The 16170-nt window shown below is 42.3% G+C and overlaps 1 protein-coding gene across 2 annotated transcripts in view; it reads right to left on the bottom strand.

Moving 5' to 3' along the window:
• The window catches only part of ITGA9 (integrin subunit alpha 9), a 225199-nt gene that overhangs the window by 187097 nt on the left and 21932 nt on the right, over window positions 1-16170 (bottom strand). For both annotated transcript variants that reach the window (XM_075083640.1, XM_075083639.1), the window contains exons 5-10: window positions 13159-13226; window positions 10716-10845; window positions 9084-9169; window positions 6413-6481; window positions 3059-3196; window positions 882-987 (exon numbers count right to left, since the gene is read on the bottom strand). In XM_075083640.1, coding sequence (XP_074939741.1) covers window positions 882-987; window positions 3059-3196; window positions 6413-6481; window positions 9084-9169; window positions 10716-10845; window positions 13159-13226 — 597 coding nt within the window. The remainder of the gene's footprint in view (window positions 1-881; window positions 988-3058; window positions 3197-6412; window positions 6482-9083; window positions 9170-10715; window positions 10846-13158; window positions 13227-16170) is intronic.

Consider the following 16170-nt stretch of genomic DNA (forward strand, 5'->3'; position numbering starts at 1 on the left):
CAGAGCTGCTAAAATTAAACTCTTCCTGATGGCTTCACACCCACAAACTGATCCAACTTACTCTGCAGCCCCACCATCACCACACCTGACTCACAAACAGCAACAAGAACACACAAATGCATGTTTAAGTCTAGAAGAAGAGCATGCACAGTGTGTGGGAGGGCAACCTGCAGTGAGGTTGGGTTAGGCTTAATGGGATACTCTGCCTAAGTGGCCTAGAAGAAATAAATCCAGGCACACCCAGATTAAGTTGGCCTTTATTTGGAAGTCCTTAATCTCTGCTGCCAGAAATCAGGGCAGAAAAGGTGCCAGCATCAACACTTTGCTCTCACCTATTGCTATCACATCACGGGGCCTCCACTGAGTGGCCCGTGAAAGGAGCAGGAGTAGAATAAATCAAAGGAGAGAAATTATTAATCGAGCACACGCTTTCAGGAGTGAGAAGCTACTTCTTAATTACACTCCATGATAAGAAATGTGATTATGTCAACAAAATGGGAAAGGCTTGAAGGCATAAGGAAATGGAAAAGAAGTAGTCAGACACAGGATCTCTGTTTTGTTCAGGGCATGGGTATCTAAAGCCTTTTATAACCACACAGGAAAAAAGAAAATGCAACAAGGACACCAAAGCAATGTTAATGAGATCAGGGTGTCAGTTGCATGAACATGGACTAAACTCACATTGAAGAAAATCAGCTACAAAAGGTTTTAGCAGACAAATCCTATGCAAGCACTTTTGTCCTTAGCACAAGCCCAGGTGCCAGTTGGGTCTGGAAGGAGTGATGGATGCCACACAGCACCTGTCCATGGGAGGAGACCAGCAGTGCCAACAGAGCTGCTGGCATTACCAGAGAAACAGCCCAGGAGGAAATCGCACCAACCTGGGAAGCCATCGTCATCGATATCGCCGAGGGTGGCCATGCTCTCCCCAAAGTGCGCGTTGTAGGCACCGTCACCATCCAGGACGAGCTGCTCTTCCAGCACTCCCTAGCAAGCAGGAAGTAAAACAGGGTCAGGGAAATGGTCCAAGGCCTGGACAAGGTAAGCCCTCCCCCCTGGGAGCTGCCCACGTACTGCGTGAAGCACCTGGGGCAGGACTACAGTCTGACTCTCACCCTCACTGCACAGATCACCTGGGTACCAAAACCCTAATTTATTTGGGATTTTTAATCCCCTTCTGTCTTTTAGTTTTAAGGGGGTGGGAGGAAAGGAGTGAATGAGTGATGTAACTAAAACACTAAATTAACTAAATGGTAACTCAGTGATGTAACTAAATGCAGGCACAGGGCTTGGTGAGCTCATGAAGGTTTCCAGATGCCTAAAATGTAACAGCCCAGAGCTTGCTCTACTGGCAGATCACATCCGAGGAGTGAAATCCTCAGTCCAGGCTTATTCAGCTAAACCTCAGCGAGTTAAGAAGAATTTTTCCCTAAGCAAAGGACATATGGGCAATTGGATTTGAAAGCTTTTTAAGTATTGGACAGAAGGATTAAAGCAAAGTCCTGAAAAAGCCTTCTGAAATGAAGAATAAGGAAAGGGACTTAATGCAATAAAGAGACAGAGGAAAGTTCAGAATAAAGTAGCTTTGTACTGCTATGCCATGAGAAGCCTTATATGGATCTGGTATTTCTTGCCCACCCACTTTCTGGTCAGATACATAGGCTTTAGTTTCTTGCAGTCTTCCCTCAAGGGGAAAGGGACATTTCCACAAGAAAACAAAATTTAGTTATGCAATCCAGTTCTGTACCCACCTCAAGGATTGTTTTGGTTTTGCTTCCTTTGTGAATGAGAGTAAACTGCTTCCTGGAACATGTAATAAAATCTTTTTCTTGGCTGCGGGGAGTTGCTGACTTTAAGAAAATCCCACTTAATGAAATTGAAACACAACACAGAGGAGACAGGCAGGTCTGTATGTGCGACTCATTTCTTTGCAGTCCTCACAGGAAAGGGCAAAATATAAGCGTATTAAATCTAGCATCACTCTGCTTGTATTATAATGCAACTTTCTTTGATCTGCTGCAACAACCTCTTAAGCAATGGTGCTTGCAGAACAAAACAGAGTGTAAAATGTCCAAACTCAAAAATAAAACACACAATCCTGCAAGCCATTGCTCCTACTAGCTTCTTGACTGTTTTATAAAAGCCAAAAATTAACCCATGCTCTCATGCACACTTTCACTGTGAGCAGGAAATGTTGGCTATTATCTCCTTGGCATTCTAGACCCTCACTTAAAGGAAGGGTGATAATGGAAGATAAAATTACACCAAAAGAAACTCTCCCAAATGCTCCCAAAGAAGTCTCCCAAATGCTGCCTACAGGACTTGTGGTGAATGTTAAGTCTAGCATAAACAAATTCCATACACCAAAGTTCACAAAATACTGATGGAAACAAAGCAATTTCATTTTAGTTCTTAACAACTCCTACTTTGAGACAGCAGGTTTGGCACGTGAATATTAAATATTTACTAATACATAAACAACCATTGCTTTCCTATAAATACAACATAAGAATGATCTTGTTTTGCTGATGCAAGAAAGTTCAGGCTTTTCCAAGACTGTTGTTGGGTGACATGAAATCCAACAGTATCAGCTGATAAGAGCTACCCCTACAGTCTCTATATGGGGTGTAATGTAAAGATACCATGAATTCAGTCTCTGGTTTCTCTTCACAAGCCTCCTAAATCCCCAGACATTTGTGTTCTGATTTGCAGGTCCTAGTGACCACCCAAAACACAAAGGAAACTCAGTCACAGCTGCTGACTCTTACTTGGTTTTGGCATCAAGTTCATGTAAAGCCACAAATACCACCAAGTTTCAGCATAAAACCAGAAACTTTCCCAGACCTCCTTGAAAGATTCACAGCTCTGAGCTGAATGTGGGCTGGTGTCTGGGAAACCATGACACCAGATGAGTTTTCCATGACTTCATACTCTGCTAGAGTCATCCAGGGCCCCACTATTCGAGACATGGAGTTTCACCATGCAGTGCGGGAAGGACATTACCCTGCCCTGACCCACGCCCTCATCCGTTACCAAGTCAACTCCTGTATATACTCACGTTTCCTCTGTTGATATAGACTGTGACTTGACCCTCATCTCTGATCTCGGAAAACATAGGTGCTCCGACCAGCAGGTCTGACAACCCGTCAGAGTTCAGGTCAACTGCACATAAGGAGGAGCCAAAGTAAGAGCCCATCTGTAACCAAGCCGAGTCACAACAAAGCATTCAGTATCTGCCCACACACAGGAGGAAATCATTTAGGCTTTTTTTTTTTTAATTTCAAATTATGACTTGCTGCTTTATCACTCACAAGCACTCCTACAGAGAAAGCTTAGGGGATAATTCTGGCAGGAATTAAACACTTTACTGTAACAGTGCATCAGCTTGGATGTTTTACCAACAGAGTAAAATTTATACCCTGGGACATGTTTAAGTGAGACACTTAAAGAGCTTTCTTAGACTAAGTTTCACTTGTCAAATGCTTAAAACCAGGAAAGGATGAAATAAGTTTCCCAAACCAAGACCTGGCTAGTGATTATTCATGCCCAGTGCCAGAATTCCTAAAAAGAGTCTTGAGGTTGGGTACCACAGATCATCTGGGGATACCTTAAAGAAATAGAGACAAAAAAAAAAAGAAAAAGAAAAAGAAAAATAGGCAAGGGGTAGGGTCTCCATGAAAAGAGGCATCTAAAATTACCTCTTGATTGTGGACTATCTTCCCCTGTTCTGTTTGTATCTATTTTTATCAGTCACCTTCAAATAGCAGAACTGGTTGTGGGTTTTAATCATATCCTTTCTTCTCATGTACAGGCAGGTGAGTTGACACAGAAAGACGACTGTCAATAAAAGCTTTTTAACTGATACACAAAAAACCTAAGCCACTTTCAATCTCCGGTTATTATTGCTTGATAAAACGTTGTTGCTTAATTTTAAGAAATACATTAATTTCATTACATAATTTTCGATATGGGTTAACATGAAATGCTAACAATATCCCAGCAGGCACCTACATTATGAATTTCAAAGCACATTTAAACACAAAAAGGAAACCAAAAGCAAGAACGATATTCCACCCTTACTTCATCCACTTTTCCTAAGGTACTACAAGGCACACCCTTTGAGACCAACTACAAACCATAGTCTCAAAATTAAAAGCAAATTTCACAGGAAAACTGGAAAGATACCACTTCTTATTTGAAATGGAGAGCTGCTTATATAGTAGGAAAAACTGGGGTTACAGAAATAATTATTTAGGCTAAAAAGAATGAAACACATTTCTTGCATGCTTTTACATTCCTCATTGTCGATCTCCAACCCATTGCCTTCCACACCTGTTAAGTTTAGATGCATGAGCCAGAGCTACTGGGCACGCTAGGAGATGGGCAGCAGCGACTCTTCTATGCAGTCCGTAATGTTTAAAAGCTGCTAAATATATATAGTAGGGTGAGTTAAGGATAGAGTTTCAGTTTGTAATTCAGATTTTTGTGTTTGTGTGGGTTTAAGGTCAGACCTCAAACATCATTTGATTCCAGTCATTCTGTAGCTTAAATTCCCTTGTGGATTTTTTATTTGTTTATTCTTTTTTAATCAACTACGGTTTTAAAACAAATTTCTCATGGGTAAGGAGCTAAAGTTATGAAAAGCATTTCACTATGTATTCAGGCAGCTTTCAGGGAAAGGCTATTATTTACTTAACTGCAACATGGTACGTCTGCAGCGTGGGTGAGTTGACGGTGCTGTGAGAACCTGAAGTTTGTGCACTTAACGTTTGTAACAAGGCACTGCATTTTCTTTTTTCTTGTCTGCATTTGATTTCCTAGTTCAGCCTCCAGCAATAAAAAAGGGAAGGAAGAAACTGGCCTACTTTTAACATCTGTCTAACAAGAATGTCAGAGCAAGGAACTTTCACACCACTGGGAAGGATGCAGCATTTTGTGAGAGCTCATTTCCAGGCAGTGCTCACTGCTGAGCACGTCTGGTTATATTTCAATCACAAAACAAAGAAGGGGTGATTTAGGACAGCCTTCTCCTTAAATAAAATTCTCATTTGGATTTTAGAGAATTTGTAGAAGACAGATGCTAATGTATAAGGAGAAGATAACAGTCTAGAAGTACTTGAAGGGTGCAAATACTTGATTAGTTAAGTTACATATAAGAATAGAACAATTAAATTGAAAAAGGAAAGTTTTTGGCTGAGACATGGAAACTTCCTGATAGCTGTGTTTATTAGGCTGAGCAATAGTTCTCCAGGAGCACATCCTTAGGGACATTTAAAAGTCAGCAGGGAAAGAAATGAACAGGAAGCAATCAAACACAGGAGATTCCCTGGATGAAATGGGAGGTCTTTTCCTTTCAAGATGTCTCTGCTAGTGCAGAGAAAGACAAATTTTAGGGAAGCCCTAATACAAGTCACACCATTCACCTATACGTCCTTGCAATTTTCCCCTATTCCAGGCATGTTTTTGAAGACTGCAACTGTGTTTTGTTGGGAAAAAAAATAACAAAACTTGCTTAACACTCCCAGATTGATGATACGGTCAAACACTTTAGATCCTTCTGAGAGTGGCAGGTATTCCTAGAGCCAGAAGCCACCAGTAACCTTTTCTTCTGTATTTCCTCTCTTTCCAGAACACAGGTAAGCCCAGCTAAGGAGTACTGTTTCCTCACTGTGTTATTTCCAAACAAGACATCTTCTTGATGTTATCTGTAGTTAGACATACTGTCCATTTTGTTTCCCCTGAGACACATCTCTAGAAAGCCCCAGTGAAAAACACAAGCTGTTCCCCACTCAAACACAATATCACACAGGGGGAGCTGGATCTCACTAGCATTCACTAAATTTCATGGTGGGTTGGGGCAGGGGACCACAGTGTCAGCACTAACCAGCAGTCCTAGGAGCAAAATGCAGGACTGATTCATGGCAGGAAGGGGGAAATCATCATCTCTTGAGGCAATGAAGCTGCTCCTCCCAAAACATCATAACTCTAATATTCCCCATGACACAGAAAAACAGACTGGGGCTTTGTGTATTAAACTAAGCTCCAGGCTACCCACATCTCCCAGTAACATCTACTAAATCTCTTTGTCTAGGCTCACCTGGCACCCCATGTCCCACATCTCAGAAGGCAATAGCAGAAGCTGCTGTTACACTTTTGTAAGGCTAAAGAGAACCACTAGTACAATTTTCAGCCAGACATTTAATTTCAGTCACATGGGCATTGAGCAGACATTGAGAAAAGGCATAGGGCTGGTCTGTACAATAGGTTTAGATCTTCTGGGAGGACGAGAAGAAACAGAATTTGCTTGACAACTCATGAAGCAGTGGAATGAAAATGATCCTCTGAGATGACCCTGCCATTACTTCCCCCTTCTCTATCCCTTAAAAGAAAACACATGTACATAAAAGCTCACCTTTTTTCCTGAAGCCTGAAAAATCCTTATTAGAGAGCCTGATCGTCTGTCTGTTCTGAAAATATAAACCTGAAAAGTGAGAAAAGAAAAAAGTTAACCAATACTAACTACAGAATGCATAATGGTACAGCATTGGTGCTTTCTCGGTATATCTAAATGATGATCATGGTGACGGCTAATGCCAAGATCCAATTTCAAGACCATTTTATTGCTCAGTCTTCTTTTAAAAGACGAAACTTAAGAGTTCCCCATTTTCCTGATGAATCACATGCCTCTTGTCATGAGCAATGCTTGAATAGTGCCTTGTCACCTACTTTTTTGGCGCACGCGTGTATGTGAACATGTGAGTATTTAAAAGCGACTGCTAAAGAAACTTTCCAAACAAGCAGCATCTGGAGACTGCCTGGAAACAAGTGGGGTAAAAGGCTGAGAAAGCATAACCCTGCTCCCCTTCCCTTAACCAGCCTTCCCTTCTCAGGGACACATGCCTGCACATACAGCACTGCAAACTTCACAATGCTTTAGCAAAGGTCAGAGCAGAAATCCCAGTCGGACCACCCAAGGCATTTGCACTGTGAAACAATCTGTAAATCAGAGAACTATTAAAACATAGCCCAGTCATTGCTCATTTCCACAGGAGAAATGGTTTTACCAAGAACTCTTGGGCTAATAGTAATGATGCAAGTTCAGTAACAGATCTTGTACCAAAATTTAAGACCTAAACCACATGGCTTGTAGAAAGAGACTCTCTTTGACAGAAAGGCTGGCCCAGTCAGCATTTGAGACTCCTCCAGCATTTGTCAGGCTCCCTCCTAGCAGGTGCTCATGCAGTTTGCAGGACAGAGGATCCCTTACTTCCAAGGCCACATGGCGGAGACAAGCACTTGACATAGTTAAATATATGGCAAGTTATTAATAGGTGGTGAGACAGAGTTCAAAGCTGTTTTCAGCCAAGAACAGAGCACAGATTTACTGTGGAGAATTGCTCTAGATATAAAGGACTCCCCAGGTCTTGCAGTGGCACATTTAGCAGCGAGCGCACATTGCCAGGTGTCATGACTCCAAACCCAGTCTTCCTGATGACATTCCTGGTGACTTTGGAGAACTGACTCAGTCTCATTAAGTGTCTTGGCTTTACCTTCAGTGAAAAGAGTGCAACAATGCTAATCACTTTCTATCAGGGAAGTGGAAAGGATTACCTTATTAGAGAGTGTGTAAAGTGTAACAGGACTACTCAGCATAACATCCTGTACTCAACACCTCTTACCACCCCTTTGCCATGCGTTCCTGCTACCTACATCCCATGCCAAGGGAGAATAACGGGAGCTTTTGCAACTAGAGCGAGAGTCTTTAAACTACAGGGCCAGCTGCTTTCTCATGGATCTCATGTTAGCAGCTGGTTTTTTCCCCCTCCTTGTACAGAAATTAGATCTGCTCCGCAGAGAAAACAGGTTGGAAGGAAGGTACATTAGAGCAGCCGTAACAGAGTACCTGGGATAAGGAAACTATGCTTTCCGATATGTCTTCTCAGTAGCAACTGCACTGCTACTGTATCATGTATGTCCTAGTCGGTGCCAGATCAGGTATATGTACCAAGTTCATCCTTGACTTTTATTCCATTTTGCCTGCTTTTACTGCTACCCCCTGGGAGACTGGTACTGCCAGAAATCACCTCTCTGCTTAAACAAAGGCATAGTGTTGCTGGTAATGTAGACCTCTCACTCCTCATTGTTATGACTCGGCTACAACTGATATAGCAGGACAGCCAGGGGGAAGAAGGTGGAAGGGGGCTGCAGGACACCTCTGCTCAGGCAGCAGGCCCCGAAAGGACCAGATTGTGAAGAAAGAGGGGCAAAAGCAGGTCCTTTACATCCCTTCCCTCCCTCTCCCCACTCACCTTCTCCACCCTTGATTCAGAAGCATATAAGGGGTCACACCACTCACCCTCACCCTGCTCCTGATAGCAGCTGTGAACTCCACACAGGAATAAGCCAGCACACCTAACTCAACAGCCATCTCCATCTAGTTGTTCACTTGCTTACATCTTTAGGACATTAAACAAATGTATGCCTACAGGAAAACCATTTTTTCTTCTTTTTTTGTTTCTCAAGAGCCTATCACCAAGATTTTTAAGTATAGTTGGCAGAAATCCAGACTCTAACCACTAAACATCAGAATATTATGAAGTTTTAAGAGAGACAAATCATCTAGTAAATGGCATTTCATGCTATTAGAGATGCTACCCTGAAGTAAATACTGAAACAGTCCACATACAAAGCATTGTCAACTGTATGAAGAAAAAAAGCAGAAGACAAACTCTCTTTTCCAAGTTTTTCTCATTTCCCCATGATGTTTAAGTGATACCTATATGTTACAAATCCTAAACAGAAGTGGTGTGAAATAAATGTTGCCAGTGTCTTGTTAAATTAACTCTTTTAAGGATTAGGTGGGAGACAGAGGAAAGTGAGGGAGAAGGGATGTGAGGCAGCAGGAGGAATAGGTGGAGAAAATTTGAAGACTTCAAAATACTTCACCTCTCCCCTGCACAGTGCTCCAAAACCACCCCACAGGCAAAAATCTCTTGGCTTCTCAACCATGTGGGAACTGCATCAATACTACTTTTTTTGCCCTCTCGCATCTGATGACATTATTGTTTGACAAAAAGCCACACCTTTCCGATGCCTCCATCCTGGGGAGCTCCTCCTACAATGTCCGTGGTAGTTGGCTGAGAGAAATGACCCGCTGTCACCGCATATCCTGAGCAGGAGATGGGGTGGGAGAGAAAATAAATAAATAAAGCATCATGAGAGGAAAAAGCCTGAGAAACAGGGTCAGCCAGCTGGATCATGTTCATTAGGTTTCACCGCTCCCCTGGGCTGTGCATTGTTAGTGTTCAGCAACTGTTCTGCCCAGGATGTGCCAATATTCACCTCAAGAGCTCATGGAGGTGGGAAACAACAGTATGCCCTCCAATACTCTTCCAAAAGCTGAGAAAGAAAAGTGTGTGTGGAGCTTGGTGAGGGACACACGAAGCAGGTATGGGGAGCGTACGGTAATGGCAAGCCGAGAAAGGGAAGTGGTAAAACAAGAACAGGCACACACAAACAGAGCAAAGAAACCACATCATTGCAGAGAAAGTATCACATCAACTAGACAGAAGCACCCTCCTTTGGCTAAAATCCCTGCTCAGGAAGGCTTGGAAAATTACATGCCTTTTTGTTCGGGGGGGGGGGGGGCACGGGAAAGGCAGAGGACAGTAGGCAAAGAGGTCACAGAAGTTAATGGCTTAAAAAGATTTTTGTTTAGGCAAGAAAAAAAGGGAAGATAGATCAAAGAAAGAAAGAGTGTACTTGAAAGGAGATCAAAGATTCAGTCATATTTGATATATTAAAATGATATATAATAACTAAAGAAGAGCAGAGTGCCTTCCTTCTAAGGCTGTCTTGTATTTGCCTTGCTCTTCTGCTGTAAATTATGAGACTCTTGTCTACATGTTAAACACTATAATTCAGGTCTATCAGTGGCAGAACCTATTTATGCCCTTAAATATGTATATATACACTCCTCATTTAGCTATTGCCAAGCAACATCTTCCAAGTGGTATTTTTTTTAAAGACTAAAGGTTAAGGGCAAAAAGATACGTCAGAGCCAGACTTCAGTCAAACAATACCAAACTACTGCCTTCTAGGTCTCAACAGTCTTAGGCACTGGAGATTAGGTGGAAGCCTTTAAATTAAGTTTATTTGTGGCATTAGCTGGTTTTAGAGCAAGTAAAACCAACTGAGTTAAAGATGTAATCAAACAAATAGCCAATCCTTTCACAACCTCCTTTTGTTGCCAATTACTTGCTTACATGGTGCTGTTTTTGTTGAAATAAAATGTATCTGCCATATGCGTTCTGTAATTACATGTTGCACCCATTTTCAGGACAGGTGTAAGCAGACTCACAGCCTAAACAATTAGAAAAAATTTGTCCATCATAGGGCAAAAGCAGGAATGTAGGACGCCTACTACCATCCAACCTGCTCTTCAGGGAAAATGCATTTTCTATTTTAGTCCAAAAAATCACAGCAAAGTTTTTTTTAATACAAGCAAACAAAACTGGAATATTCCAGCTGCTTCTTCACTTCTGTTTCTTTCCTGTTACATAACCCTTTAATTCAGATGTTCCTCCTTTCACACTTTTCATAAAAATACCCTAAACCTCCAAAAAAAAAATCAGTATCAACTTTCTAGCATTAGAGCCTTGAAATATGTTGTTGGACGAATCTATCCTCACAGTGGGCACCAGAGAGCTGCTTACCAAGGTACGTGTACCGCCTGGCTATCACAGCATCATCATTCAGCTTGTAATATGTGTTGTCAGTGAGATTCAGTACTTTGACAGTTCCTGTCCAATAATAAGATCCCGGTGCCCCCATGATGACCAGCTCCTACAACAGGAAAAACAGAAGGGGGGGAGGGAAAGATTGGGGGAAAAAAATTAAACAACAGTCAAAACTGGACAAAAATTCATGCTTTACATAGTAACAGAGAAGACACAGGATACTAACTTAAAACACCAATTATAAGCCCATCTATAACAATCTCCATTCTCTGTGCATGGAGAGGATATCCTTATTCTCAGACATGGAGGTCACTGCATACACCCTAGAGACATGGTCTCCCCTTTTATGGCCACTTGTGCTCAGCTAATCTGCCACTTCAGTAGAAGACCTTCATCTGCCTTACTAACCATCAAACTCACCCCTGCTAAAACAGTCCTCCCAAAAATTTATCTCCACCTGCTGCCTTTCCCAAACATCTTCCAGGAGACCTGAAGATCTCCACCAAGTGACAGAAGTACCCCAGCCCACCCAGACCCACCACTCAGCTACAGACTGTGCCTCAAAGCTGGCTAACATGCTATACCAACCAATCATGAGGATACAGTACAAAAGATTTTGATTTTACAGCTATAAAGCTAATGAGCTGCTACGGACTCATCAAGCAAGGTGTGCGTTATGTCACGGGTGGAACATTTTGCCTTGCTCTGTCCTCAGATACACTCTGCTCTTCAAGAGACGACCTGGCTATAGTTCATTATAGACACCCAGCATGATTCAGGATTTTAAGAGACTAGAAAACAGGCAAAGTTTGATCCATCATCCAAAGCATGGATAATCATGGGTAATGCTTTTGAATAAAAATCAAAGCTACATTCACACGCAAGAGAGATTGCAAAAATGTTACCCCACCACCCTTGTGGGGAAACCTTAATCCTGGGATGTGGTTTTAAATACCTCCAGCAAGGGCCCAAATTAAGCCTAGGTAAGTTCTCCACTCCTGAAGAAGACACAAGGACAGCTGCTTTGCCTCACATCTCCATTCAGTGCAAGGCCATGGGTGAACTCCATCCTTGTGGAAAAATGCTCCCACACCCGGGATTCCTTCGGGTGACCAGTTCCAATCAGGGGGAGATGTTAAACAAGGGATTTTCCTAGTAAGACTACACGGACAGGACTACAAACCCAACCACAGAGCAGGATGTACTTGGCAACAGCTTTTTTCCTTGGGAGGGGCCCTTGAGGTCAAGGGATCATTTACTGGCAGGAACGACTACCATTAGCAGTGCTGAATATACGGTAGGGGCTTGCCTCTTTGACCCAAAAAGCCATTTATCTGCGTTTCCTGCTCAGTTGAGCTGCCATCAGGCTGAAGCAATGAAAGTTCAGAGATATCTTTTGAACTAGGGTAGCAAAGGAGGATTTAAAGCATGGGAACAGAAACAGGCTGGAGAGAGCAGAAAAGCCAGGAAACAGCTGCTGCTGGCTGAACATCCAGTTATCAGACAGTGCCACTGTGGCAACGTTGCCTGCCATCCCAGTTTACTCAGAAATCACCTTCTGCCCTTTCAGAGAGGACACCTTTATTCTGCTAATATCAACCTAGACATAAATAAATTCTGCAGATCAGTGCATATAAAATTAGGAGTGAGTATATACTTGACATGACAGTAACAAAGAGCCTGACACTGAAAAAGCCTTTTTTTTTTTTCTTAAAAAAATAAAAAAAAACCAACCCCCCAAAAACAAACAAACTGCAATCATGAAACATTACAAAAAATATCAATACATACATAAAGGAACAAATTCATCAATTCATCCTGAACATAATAAAACATGGCTGATAGACATCTCTCCAGGAAAGAATATGGTCTGTATTTAGAACAGTTCTAGCACATGTATTTTACTATGCTATTTTTTCTCCATCTTTTTAAAATAAAGAACACAAGCAGAACTGGGAAAAAAAGTGTTTCTCTCATGTATGTATATGTATGTGCATATGCATATTCACATAGATACATATATCCACACATATGCATACAGAAACAAAACCAATCAAGGACGACTATTTTACATCATCACTTAAAGAGTTAACGTTGGACACAGAAATATCTCTATGTAAGTTTTAGGGTGCAGACAATAAAAATATTTCCTGAGAATGTTTCCCAGAGTCAATTCATTCATTCTTGTCCACAGACCTTGAGACACACGTGCATGTACTTATGAACTGCTGGGCAGGTGGTGTGCAAGATGCTGGCACCTGGGAGGCCAGACGAGGCAGGAAGGTGTTTGCTGGCAGGAAGGGACCATGCTCAGCACTCAGCCTGTTGCCCAAGCTGTGCTCAGGGCTCCCCTCCTGAGGCTTGTGACAGGAGAGCTGCTCACCAACCCCACCCCTTCCGTGCATGTGCCCCTGCTCACCTCAGTGAAGAAGCCCGCAATCCCCGCCTGGCACGAGCCATGCTCCTCCCCATACTTCTTTTTGTATTCTGGATAGAAGAAGAGAACAAAAACTGCGGTCATCCCTGGTATGGCACACACTCTCCACCTGACCCATCCGCATTGCTGTGCATGCAGCCTCAAGGGACACCAACACACCGAACTCCCAGGTTTTACTGATGGATCTGCCACTGATGTGCACCATGGCAACATACTCACCCACATCGTGAGGAAAGCAAGAGGCCTGAAACCTGGGGGTGGGAGATATCCAGCATACTGTCTAGGGAGCCGCTAAATAAGCAGTATCACAGTAATGTGATGATACCAGCAGCACCCTGGTAAAGGTGCATTGGCAGATGCCCCCACCTCCAGCAGCCAGATCCATGCAGCTGGGAAGAAGAGGAGTGTAAGGCAATGCCAGTGCCTGCATGCCACCGACCCTGCGCCAGGAGGTTGAATTGCCAGGCTTGTCACTGCCTTAGAGGAATTCTCCCCTATAATGACAGTCACCAAAGCCCCCGTAAACATTTCTGCTGGAGGGATGCTTTGGGACACTGGCCCCAGGAGGGAGTCGGTGAGTGAGGAAACAGTTCTGCAGTTCTAAGTGATCAGACAACAGTCTCATCTGAGGGATGCTCAGCTCTGCTGCTTTTCATGGCCTGCTCAGAACTCCCAGTTCACAGGGGATGCAACCAGCATCACTATAGTTTTTGTTTCTATATTTTATGTAGCAATTGTTTCTCCTATCAAACTGAGGAATTTTTACTTTAACTTTTTGCAAAAGAGAAAAAAAATATTTTTAGAAATACATTGTTTTGGGGCAGGGGGAAGAAAAAAAATAAAATAACTTTCTACCCTGTCTTAATCCAAAGATTTTCAGTTTAGGAGCATTTGAAATTTAGAGCTCGATCAGAACCTTTGCAGGGTTTTTCCAGCGCATTATTTTCAAATATTTACCATACTAATGAGTGCCCAGCTTCAGCTTATTGCCACTTCCTCTATATTACAGTAATACAGGCTCCAAAAGCATTTACAATATAGCCTGGTAATTGTGATTTACTGTTTTTTTAAGTAAGCACCATTAACTCATTCCTATGATAAAAACTTTACTGAAAACAAAGAGCAAATTGCACCTTTGGAATTAAGCAAGTTCCTTTTGAGTTGCATTTTATCTTATTGAAGATCAAAAGGAATTAATTATAAACTGCTGCCTTCTCACAGATTTTTTTCAAAACATTGTATGTATATATACACACACAGAGACACACACCATTCCCCCTTTACATATTATATATAGTCTCTTCCTAACATCTTAAAGATGCTCAGATTTTAAGGAATTTGCTGAGGTCACACCAGCTGCAAAGGGAGAGGTTTAATTAGAGAGGCCATGCAGAACAGTGGCTTGATCCACAAACTACAGCTCAAATGCCTAACAACCTCGGCCAAGGCAGGGTCCTGCCAAAGCAGATGTGTGTCCCAGCAGACCAGGAGGGCCAGAAGCACACTTGGGTTTCCTAGTAGGAATGCATAACAACAATGCCACTGAGAAATGAAGCCCATATTTGCTGATGGCTATTCAGAACATGCTGGGGCTCAATCACCAACTCTCCAGATATAGTCTTTCAGAGAGCCAGGCACTCCTTGCCTGGGAGAAAAAATATTTATTGATATGAAATTTTTTTATTCATAGAGCCAAGGAAATGAGGTTTCTCCCTTTGGCATTTCCTAAAAAATAATGCTGTTGAATGTCCTGAAGGCCCTGCTTTGGCTATGTCTGGATTCCTACCCGTACATAGGATGAAATGCAGCAAGTTCCACATCCCGTTCAGATGCTTTCACTTCCAGCCAAGGTTTTCCCTTTACATGATGTACTGAAGTATGAACAGACCTTGCCTCTTCCCGATTTTGCACTTGACCTACTGTAATTCAAAACAAAACACCACTAGCCACCATGGCCCTGGAGGGCTGGAAGTATCCTTCTAAACTAATCTGACCTGCTAAACTTGACAGGAGGCTTTTGTAATGACAGAGCTCAAGGCTTTAGAGTCTGCCTTCTTAATCCTGCTTTACAGATATTTTTTTTTCTTGATGGAGGGCTAGAAGGGCCAAATGGGTCCCTCATCTGGGACTCGAGAAGACAGGACTTCTTATGCATATATTTCTTTTGAGAGCAAGCCTTGATGGCTCTGTGTCAGGCCCACAATCAACTGCTGCAAGTAGGCCCCACTGACAATTTGATGGATTTAAAATGTTGTATTCCCCTGTAAAATTGTATTATGTTTGGCTCACAGTTTCTTTAAGCGTCTCCTTCAAAACACACACAGCTCAATTTGCTTTAAAATAAAAGAGGAAAATTTCCATAAGATATTTAACTTGCACAGTGAAAGGTAGAGGTCAGGTGAATAACAACATAACCGGGGGGATGCCTCAGCGCAGGATGGGAGGCAAAAAACACTAGGTTTTTGTTTTGGATTCTCAAATTTCTTCTTCTCTTCTTTTATAAACAGCTTTTCTAGCACTTTTTTTTCCCTCCATGATTCGGCAACACATAAAAGCCTCAAACAATATGGTGGCTTCCCCAGCCATCAGAGCTCTGCCATAGACTTGGGTGAGGCTTGAACGCCTCTGAACCATAGTCCCACATAACTCCAGCCACCTGAGAGGCCCCATCCACACACACCTGTGGGTGCAAGTGAGCCAGCTTGCACAAGTTGTCCCCTGAATTTGGCTGCAAATTAAAATCAAGGGTATGCAAAACCATCGGAGGATAGCAGAAGAATGGTAGCAGCTTTAGCAACGGAACAAGACAGTTATTCAAGGGTAGTAGATGGATCCGTAGCTTCAGGCGGCTGTGTTTAACAAACATGCAAAATTACTTCATTTCTTAGGGTAAACAGAGGATTTTCTTCGGTAAAATATATGCACAAAAATTAAACCATTTTTCTAATCAAGTCAAAAAATTGTTGAATTCACAGCATTGTTTTATTATAATAT

The sequence above is a fragment of the Phalacrocorax aristotelis genome, chromosome 2, assembly GCF_949628215.1.
Source record: "Phalacrocorax aristotelis chromosome 2, bGulAri2.1, whole genome shotgun sequence".
In the NCBI taxonomy this organism is placed as follows: Eukaryota; Metazoa; Chordata; class Aves; order Suliformes; family Phalacrocoracidae; genus Phalacrocorax; species Phalacrocorax aristotelis.